The sequence below is a fragment of the Pinus tabuliformis genome, chromosome 9, assembly GCF_031772625.1.
Source record: "Pinus tabuliformis cultivar Carrire ecotype Pingquan chromosome 9, CPIR1, whole genome shotgun sequence".
In the NCBI taxonomy this organism is placed as follows: domain Eukaryota; kingdom Viridiplantae; phylum Streptophyta; class Pinopsida; order Pinales; family Pinaceae; genus Pinus; species Pinus tabuliformis.
In genome coordinates this window covers 629,591,980-629,602,347 of record NC_142307.1, presented here as the reverse complement: position 1 = coordinate 629,602,347, position 10,368 = coordinate 629,591,980, and the positions used below count along the sequence as shown (strand labels likewise).

General features: G+C 40.7%; 1 protein-coding gene across 1 annotated transcript in view; it reads right to left on the bottom strand.

Moving 5' to 3' along the window:
* Positions 1–6,920: 6,920 nt before the first annotated feature.
* Positions 6,921–10,368, bottom strand: part of LOC149150199 (uncharacterized) — a 49,283-nt gene continuing 45,835 nt past the window's right edge. The window contains exons 7-8 of the mRNA XM_089442730.1: positions 7,649–8,095; positions 6,921–7,352 (exon numbers count right to left, since the gene is read on the bottom strand). Coding sequence (XP_089298856.1) covers positions 6,921–7,352; positions 7,649–8,095 — 879 coding nt within the window. The remainder of the gene's footprint in view (positions 7,353–7,648; positions 8,096–10,368) is intronic.

The window sequence follows — 10,368 nt, the reverse complement described above, 5'->3', positions numbered from 1 at the left end:
ATATTGATAGTTTTTATGTGGATGCAGGACAAATTCAGGAGAATGATAATGTAGATGGTGAGACAAGGATAGTTCTCGGAGAAAGTAAACAGCAAGAGACTGAAGGAAAAATTGAGGAAGAGACTATGTTAGCTGAAAACATAGTAAAGGATCATCAATTCACTATGATGATAGGCACAGTGGAGATAGCCATGGAAACTATTGAGACAGATAGTAGGGAAGAAGGACATCTAATGAAATATGTTAAGAAGGAGGAACCCTATGCAAAGGATTTAACCTTGGGAAAAGGAACACTAACAAAGGAATGTTTTGAAGAGGATGGTCAATGTTTTGAAGATGTTGAAAGTTTGGAGGAGTACTCTAGGAGAACAGAGTATGATGGAGAAGATCTCTTGAATGAGGGAAGTAGTGATTTGTTACAGCAAAAAGACCTTGAGATTACAAGGGTCAAAGGAAGACAATGTTTTAATATTGTCACACAGCATGTAAAGGATGAAGCTAGAAGAAGAGAGAATTGTGATGAAGTGCTTGCTAAGTGTGAAGAGGAAATTAAACTGCTGGAGAAACTGATGAGAGAACCTGACGGTAGAACATAAGTTGCAGTTACAGTTTCTGAAGAAGAAGATGTGTCTCAAGTAGCCATGGAGACAGGAAGATGTAATAATTTGTTTGCAGGTTCATTAAAAAGTATGAATGAGTATGATTATATGACCAAAGAGATTGAGCAGAGATTGTTTGAAGATGGTAAAGAGACAGTAGGAATCAAACAATTTCAAAGTGAAGATAACTAGCAGCAGGTTAAGGAAGGAGAAATTCATTACTGTGAACCCAAGCAGGAAGACATCATTAGAACAGATGGTGTGGAAGAGAGATTAACTGACAGTCTCATGAATTATGTTGAGTATTCGAATTAGCATACTGATGTGCTGACAAAGGAGAAGGAGAAAACATAGTAGCAAACTAAATTGTTGCCAAAGGAAGATAAGGCACAACAACCTTATTTTTTTTATTTTAACAAATGTTTTATGAGTGCAGGTTTTGTTCCAACTGCTGGAGGAGATTTGGCACAAGTGAACAACCAAATAAAGATGAGAGAAGAAGAGAATTCTATGGAAGAACTCAATCCATGGAATATAGAAGTTAAGTTGCTGGAGAAAATGCTAAACAGCCATGATTCAATCATGAAAGAGGGTAAGGATGATAGGGAAGCAACAAGTAAACCAAAGGATGAAGCAAGTAAAAGAGAAGTCAGCATAGGAGTCACAACAAGCGTTGAAGCAAGAGCAAGCAAACCAAAAGTTGGAGCAAGCAAAGGAAAATTCAGCATAAGAGACAACAACAACAACCTGAAACAAAGAGAAGGAGGCAGAAATATGGAGTAGAATATGGACCAGCCCAAAGATATGCTGGACATAGAAATTGAAGAAATGTGGGAGCTGATGATGAAGCAGTTCAAATGGAGGAAAATGGTAGTAGCAACAAGCAAGATCAATCAGAGGTTGAACCTGATTGACAGGAAGAAGAAAATGGAGCAAGAGACAGCAGACATGTTGGGTGTGGAGCCTGATTATCTTCTGTATTCAAAGGTATCGCCGCATTGGACCCCAGTTCGAAATGGGGCGGCAACGCTGCCCGTAAAATATTCGCTGCAGTGGGGCCTGGGGGAGGTGACTGCGAACTTTTGGGAGCCTCCCCTGGTGGGGGGATCGGGGGCAGCGCCCCCGAAGCTAAGAATATATGTAAAATTGCCTTGTAAAATGTTGTAATTTTGTAGTCAATCTAGGCAGTTCATTAGGCGGAGATCTGACAGTAGAAGTTATGTTTAATTTAGTGTTTTTGGCCTTAGATGGCACCCCCCTCACTATATATGAGGGAATTGTATTGCGTCTATGTATATCTGTATTCTGAGTGAGGAAGAGAGATGAGATTGAGAGCGAAGAGGGAGTTACAGCGGATTTGTTGTAGGTTGTATCTCTTCAGTTTGTTGGATAGTATAAAAAGAAGGACTGGATGTTTCTCTGTGGACGTAGCCCAAACTGGGTGAACCATGTATATTTGTATCTCTCTTGCTTTATGTGTTTTCTATGTTTATATTTCTGCAATATTTTATGTGTTCCATTGCTCTGCAATATATAATTTTCTAACAAGACATACAACAACAACGAAGGTACAAGGCATTTGGACAGTTACAGAATAAAGTATGGGATCCAGGAAGACCAAGACCAGAAGACGCATGATCAGGAGATCATGAATATTTTCTACTTTGGGAGTATGATGCAGGAGCATTTAGCCCAAGGAAAATCATTGTAAATAGTAGACATAGGGGGTCATACATTTTAGGAAATAGTTTTCCTAAGTATCAAGTTAATGCAATATTTAGGCCTTTAAGTGTGATTTAATTAGATAATGGGAGAATATGTAAAAGCTCTCAAAACAAATAAATGAGAACATGAGTGGTAGAAATCAAATCCAACTCTTAAACAATTCCATGATTCTAGGAGCGAGAGAGAGTTTTTAGGCATTAAGCTGATAAGGGGACTTTTCTGTTTTAAAACAAAGAAAAAGATGGAATGGATAAAGTCTCGAGGAGACTTATTTATCTGCCACATATGTATGCATGTAGCGAGCTTTAGGGATTTTGTTAGAGGATTTATCGGATCCTTCAGTGATCCAATCCAATGGATTTTTATAAATAGTGAAACTACGCGTTCAATAGAGGAGGCCATGAATAATAGAAATCAGGCCTGTGTGAGACGAGGAGTCTCGAATGTAATCTATGTTTTACATTAATATATATACAGAGTTTATCTTGATTGTGTCAGCATGTGTTGAAGAGTATTTCATGAATGATTTACTATGAATTTGTAGGCTCTGTAGCAGGTTTCAGGCAGAATTGAAGGACGCAGAGGGACGGAGTGATTAAGAGGAATCACAATGGATTTCGAATCCAAGTGAAGAGATAGAGGAAGCTCTAGAGGAATGGTGTAGCAAGAATGCACTTAAGATTTAAGCTTAGAGGAGCTGAACAGTGGAAGGCGGAGTTCTGAAGAACAAGCAAAGAAAGAGAAGCACGATTCAGAAGAATCGAAAGGGATCATCGAGTCCAAGTGGAGTATCAGAGCGGAGCTCTGAAGAGAAGGAGTGAAGTTAAGCCCTAGCGAGAATGAGTTGAGTAGCAGAACAGTGGGAAGTAGAACCTTTGAAGAAACCTGAACTACGAAGAAGAAACTGAAGAAATCTGGAAAAACTAAGTGCAGAGAGTCGAGCGGAAAAGTGAAGGATGGACGCTCAGCAGCCGTTGGATCATTAAGATCAACGGCCAAGATTAAGTCGCGTCAGCAAAAACCCTTTTAATATTATTGGAGCGAGCCTTGGAGGATTTAGATGAGCGAGTGCCGATTTATCGTGAACCGTTGGATCGTGACCGGACCAATGGTCACGATGTAAATCGCAATCAGAAGTCGGAGGTAGCAAGGGCCAACAGTAGTGTTTAGCGGTGTTGCGATATCGGGAACATCGATAAATCACTTATTGCGATCGGAGGTTAGGGAGATCGGGAATTGGCGTTGGAAAGAGGCTCACGATAATACAAGGTTGACAGATGAATGGACCTGACGTCGCTTTAAGATACAATGTATAAACTTTGTAGTCCGCTTATTATATGATTCAGGCGGAAGGTTAGTGCAATTCCTTTGTATTGTGTAAAGAGTTGCGCCGGGTGGTTTAAGGTTTAAGCAGTGTTTAATGATTCCGATAGTCATATATCAGAGTTGGAGGGGTGATGAACCACATATGTGGTATGGACGGGAAGATAGCCGATAGTGATTGCGATGAGGTTTTAACCTCGGGTTCTGTGCAGAACCCGTATAAAGGAGAAAAAGGCGTATTGCGTGGAAATCCTTTGTGTAAGGATTACGCAGGGAATTAAAAACGCCGATTGAAGGTTATGAAGGGTTTTGATTTCGATAGAAAGGTTCGGCGGGGTGGTTGAAGTTCCAATAAGAAAGGAATTGATAAATGGGCCGTGACCATTTATGGTCTAAAGATTTGACTCCATTTTAGAGTTAAATACCTAGGGCATTTGTGGATGCATTGTTAAATGCATACTGTGGGTATATGCTGGGTAACCCTGGCATCATTGAGCTAAGTATGGTTATATGCTGGGGGACACCTGCATCAGATTCCACTCTTAACAATAATATGCCCAAGGAGGTTCCCCTCAGACATTTCAAATACGATCTTCTTGGCATTCAAGGATATCCCATACTTTTGACATCACTTGAATATCTTCTTGATATGGTGCAGATGGTCTGAGAACTTTCTTGAAAATATTATCATGTCGTCAAGGTAGACCACCACGGTCTGTCTGATGAACCCACAAAAGACGATGTCCATAACGCACTGAAAGGTTGCGCACACGTTTACAAGCCCAAATGGAATTCTTCTATAAGCGAACGTAGCCCACTCGGTACAAAAATTAGTTTTCAGTCTATTAGGTTCTGCTACCAGAACTTAGCTATATCTAGAAAATCTGTCAAGGAGAGAAAACATTTCGACTACAGATACTATTTGCAAGATATGAGCCATAGATGACACATGGTAGTTGTCTTTTTCCGAGGCCCTGTTAAGATTTCATAAATCTACGCATAGGTGGATCTCCCAGGACTTCTCTCTTATAGGAACTAAATTCAAAACCCACGTAGAATGACAAACCTTGTATATGATCTAAGCATCCAACAACTTAGACAATTATTTTTGTATGAGGGTTTCAAGTGATGGATGGACTTTTATGAGTTTTTGCTGAAACATCTTGACCCCTTCTTTTATTGAAATGACGTGTTGGATTATTCATGTGTCGTATGTTTTCAAGTCATTGTATATCCATGTGAATACATCACGGTACTATCTGGACATGCGGACAAAGGCTTGAAACTCCTTTGGTGTGCAACATGTACTGCTATTTACAAACTTCAAATCTTTTTCTATTCCCAGCTTGATCTATTCATGCATCAATGTGTGTCTATGGGTTTTGGTGTTCCTCGACCCTTTGAAGATATTCTACAAGTCATAGAATTTATCAAGTGAAACCACACCCTTGGGGATGGGGTTTCCTTTGTTTTCATTAGGTGTGTCTTGCAGAGACTCCTCATGCACGTGTTTAGTTATGGATGCGTCTTTGAAAACATCAGCATTGGCCATAAAGTGCAGTATCTATTCATCATCATCAGAAACATGCAAATTAGTTATCTTGTCAAGGATAGATGGCTAATACAAAATCTCAATAGTAAATCTATCCCTAAGCGGTGTCATCCTAGTAGCTGCATTTGCTAGAGCATCTACAGTTGCATTGTGCATTCTTGGTACATATATGATATTAAAAGCTTTAAAATTAGAAATCAACCACCATAAATCTTGCTGGTAACCTTTGAGACGAGGTGAGACACAATGTATGGTGTTACGTACTTGCGTACCACAATCTCTGAATCACCTACAACTTTAAGCACAGTGACATTGAGTTTGATGGCTTTGTGAAAACTCAAGATGAGTGCTTCATATTCATCAGTGTTGTTTGTGCACTCGAACTCCAAGCATCTTGAGACTAAATGATTTATTTTCCCTAGTTCGATCAAAACACACCTGAATCCAGATCCATCCTGTTTTTTTTATCCATCAAAATACAAGGTCCACAACTCATCTGTACAAGGATTGCTTGCCACGCTAGTACTGGTAACACTACTGCTACTATTGTTACAAAGTATGGTACAAGTTTCATTTTCACTAGTTGGGAAAGGAAGGAGACCCAAATGTGTATTTGGTGGGCTGGGGCTTAGCTGTGCAAGATAACACCCCAACTACGTTTCTAGAAAGAAAGTACCAAACAAAAGTTCTACAAAAGCCAACGGTTCATTTTGACCATCGAAGGGAGTAACGTTGTGCTTCATATACCTCTCGGACAACACTTAAATATGGTTTCTTCTTCCCTGATACGGAAGCCATAAATGTGACCAATATGTAGCAAAATATCCTTGCAACTTTTTGGACTAGTCTCTACTAAGCAGTAAGCCATATGATTCGGGTATGTCCACTATCACAATGTTGATGCACTGGGAAGCTCGTTTGTTGAATGATAACCGGATGATCACATCCTAGAGTTCACTAATGGCTGGTACACATGTTCGATCAAGTTGGATGATCTCTGTGGTTGTACTGCTCCATTACACATTGATCCTTTTAGCAATGGAGAGTGGCATGACATTGACTGATGCACCATAGTCAACCAAACAATTATGGACATTGAAGTTTAAAATTTCAAAATATAACAAAAATGGTGGGCAGAGAGAGTTCGCTTCTTCTCTACAAAGTGCGTTAATTACAGATGCGAGTGATCCAGGAGACTTACTTGATCCCTTGCTGGAAGAGGCAACATTGTCTGTGGAGGTTTGCCCCATTATGCGCAACAAAATATTCTGCTAATTGGTGTGTTTGGTGAGTTTGTACAAAGAGATGTTTGCACGGGTCTTCTTCATGTCTTCAACAATGTTGTAGTCCAAAGAAGGAAGATTCACCGAGTTGTCTAGGGGAAGAATTTTGTTTTTGTTGTCCAGTGGAGTGTTATGAAGTGAGATGCTTATGGACATATCTTTCTTTGGAGCTATCTTCCGAGACTTTTTTTGTGTTTCCTGTGTTGAGGGTACCGGTGGTTGAACTATTTTGAATATTTTCTCAAATTTCTCTTTCAGTACATCAATCATAGTAGGAGCCCCTTGACTTCTTAAGTTATACTGACCATTTTGTTTTGGGTCCTTTTTCTCGGTGGTTTTTTTCTTCTTGGCAGTGTTTAGACATTGATACATGTTAACCACGTGACCAAAACTTGGAGCTTCATCAGATGCAACATCCTCTTCATCTTCCGGGTGAGCCTACTCACTAGCGTTAAGATGATCATTCATTCTTGAAGCCACGGAGCCCACAACTTGGTTCTGATCTGTACAACTCTTCTCTAAGTTTTGCGCTTGGTGGAAATCATAGAAGTTATCCTTACCAAGTTGTTCCACTTGGAACACAACATTTGAACTCTGCGCAGATTTAGTCTGGTGACTGTTGCTACTACCTGATGTCCTGTTCTTTTTCCGCACAAAACTGGAAGGTCTGCTGCTCACTGTTGTCTCGTTTTTCCGTTTCTTGAGTTCTGCTACTTCAGTTGTCAAGGGTTGAAGGAGATGAGTAAGGGTCTCAATTTCACTTGTTTCTTTTTCCTTTACCTTACTCACAGTAGCCTGGGACTTATTTCCTCCGTCTTTGGAGTCATTTGTTGATTCATCATCTATAATGATTCCAATCATGCACAGGTCCTTCTCCACATCAATTGCTTCTTAGAAATTTTCGGATAGTGTATGTTTCACAGCTCGCTTGAAAAACTGCGTAACGCTGGTCGACAGTGTAGATGTGTAGTAGTCGACTATGATGGAGTCATGAGGTTCAATATCTGCAGTGAAATTGTTAAGGATATGGTTAAACATTTGGTTGAAGTCTTTTACTTTCTCTTTCGGCTCCATCTTAAGACTACCCAAAGGCTGTGGTACCATACAACTGCTCTGCCATCCAAGGTACATGGAAACAATATACATGAAACATCATCATAACGTACTTTGAGCATTTGTAGATGTAGATAAAATGTGTCTAGATGATCTTCTGCCTTCACTGCTTTGTCAGGGTCATATTTTGTTAACAATTTCTCTTCGTGCCTTGGAATCTTATGAAAGGCACCAGAGAGTACCAATGCACCCTGGGTCATCCATTCCAAATTTTGATCAGCCATGTGTTCTTCTTCTTCGTACTCCTCTTCTTCTAAATCAGACGGTTTAGCCTCTGAATTTGTTGGTTCATCTCCACCTCCACCTCCTCTGCTTCCTTCCCCTCCGCTACCTCCATCGGAACTTAAGCCCAAGCGTGTGTTGTTAACTTCTTCTCCTTGTAAGAAAATAGGAGGTTCCTCTTCGTTCTCGATGGCTTCAGCAATCTCTTCAAGATTGGTGAGGATTACTTCTTCAACAGACGAGACTACCACTCCTGTGGGTGAAATCTTTTGCTTTCTCTACGAAGAGGGGAGATTATGTACTCCTGGAATCAGTCCAACAACTTTGGAAAACAGACGGGTGATGGGACATATTGAGCGAAGGTGATGATATGAGATTTCTTGTTTGGGTTTGGGAGGTGAGGAAGGAACAAACATCAGAGTTGCATGTGGAAGAGAGGGAGTTCGTATTACTGCCTTGACCGTATGACAAATGCGTGGGGTTGAGAGGAAATTCAACCATAAATAACTCGTGACCCTCCTTCTAGTGCCAGAAATGTTGATGATGTTGGACCTCCCAACATTCAGGGAATCTCCCCAGTATGAAGCCCAACTAGACCTCACACCGTTTGGTGTAGGAGTCCCATCTAGTACAATGGCCCAATTTCCATTCTCTTAGAGATTTTCCTTATCTCTTGTTGTTTAGCACATGAGAGTGTTATGCTTGTAACTTCAATAAAGTGAGGTGAGTGTGCCTGGTGAGTGCGTAACATAACTCTGTGTCCACGTTCTCTTACTGTCAAAAGAGGGAAGTTAAAGTGAGCCTCTTGATGAGAGGGAATAGCCCCAACCAAGGAAGAAACACACACGAACAACATGAAGGGTTTTTTGACATCCAGCGGAATAGTCCACAGTGGATGCGGTAGTCGTGAAAGCCAAATCTCAAGGGAATACACATACACCGTGCAACGAAATAGTCCACATGGGGGTGATAGTCGTTAACGCGAAGAAATACACAAATATGGTCTGTATAATGTTCAGTGAAGTAGTCCACACAAACGAGACAATAATGATAAACCATACCACACATCTTCAACACTATGAGTACTAAAATAACCAAATTAGTTCAACTATCTGAATATAGGTTAAGAAAACATTCATTACAAATGTTTAAACAATACTCTTACAAATAGATACAAAACATGTGTGAAAACGTGTTGGCCTGAGACAGGCTTCTGAATTAAGCAAAATATCCAACTCACATTTGTACACAATACATCACTAGTCCCAGTAGTGGGACGTTGGAGCCAGTGCTTGCTCCTTAAAGAAAAGACTACAAACTCTCAAGGCTATGCGGGAGGAGCCAAGGTGAAAATTCATTTTCTCATACAATGAGAGGGTATATATAGCCAAGTGGGTATAACTGACCCTTGTGACTCTTCGACTTCCCTCATGACTGTTTGACTTCCTATGACTTTTCGACTTTACATGAATCTTCGATTTCGTAAGTGGGTCCCTTGGACTTCCACTTTACGTTACATTGATTACAACAAGTATGTCCCATAGTAGGGATGTGGCCGAGACAACTCATGACACAACTCGACATGACATGCTGAAATGTACTCGCTGATTGTGGTGTCCATGTCAAGTTGTTGTGCTGTTGTGTGATGATATGATCTCAGTGTAACATGTCTTCACCTTTTCATGGAAAAAAATGTGCGGGGTATTCAATGGTCTTGGTCTTAGATGGTGCATGTGCATGTGTCCCTTTCACTTGCTTTCTCATTTTGCTTCATGTGATCGCTCAACTGTGAGAAATTATTCTAGCATGTGCCTCTTTTCCATCGCGTTTTTCATCGCGCCATGTTTCATAGATGTACCTGTTTCTCCAATCACTCACGATGAGATGACATCAAATCCCAAAAATATCTTATTCTACCATGATACGTTGTTTTCTATTTTGGTGCAGGTGTCTGAGAGAGGGACAAGGAACTGAGGTTACGGGAGGACAACGTAGGCTGGAATGCGGGGCTCCATAGAACTATTGGGAAAAAATACGTAGATATCACTGGGAGACCAATTTTCATGTTCCGAGACAGTAATGATAACTGCAGGGAAAAACCAAGTTGGGAGGTAGAATTGCGTAGTTTCCAAGAGGAAGGCCAAGCAAGGTGTCGAGGAGCTGGTGAGCCAATCTGCGCAATTTTCAAAAGGAGAATTGGGGAGGTCATCAGGCTGGGATCTGCACAATTTCTTTGGGGAGGACATTCGTGTAGTAGGAGGCACTAGCAAAAAAATCTTTGTAGTTTTCCAGAGGAGCACAAAGTCGGGTTTCAGCAGCTGCTGGTCAAAACTATGCAATCTTGAGATATATTACGGGTCTGGATAGTTTTGCGCAATTTCTAGGCTAGTTGTAGAGTGGGGAAGAAGGAATGGGCATGATAGCTCTGCGTAATTCCTGAGCTAGTTGTAGACTGGGCAAGAAGGTATGGCAGGGTATGACAACTCTATGCAATTCATGATTCGTTTGGAGAGTAGGAAGGAAGGGTAGTACAAGATAGCTCTGCGCAATT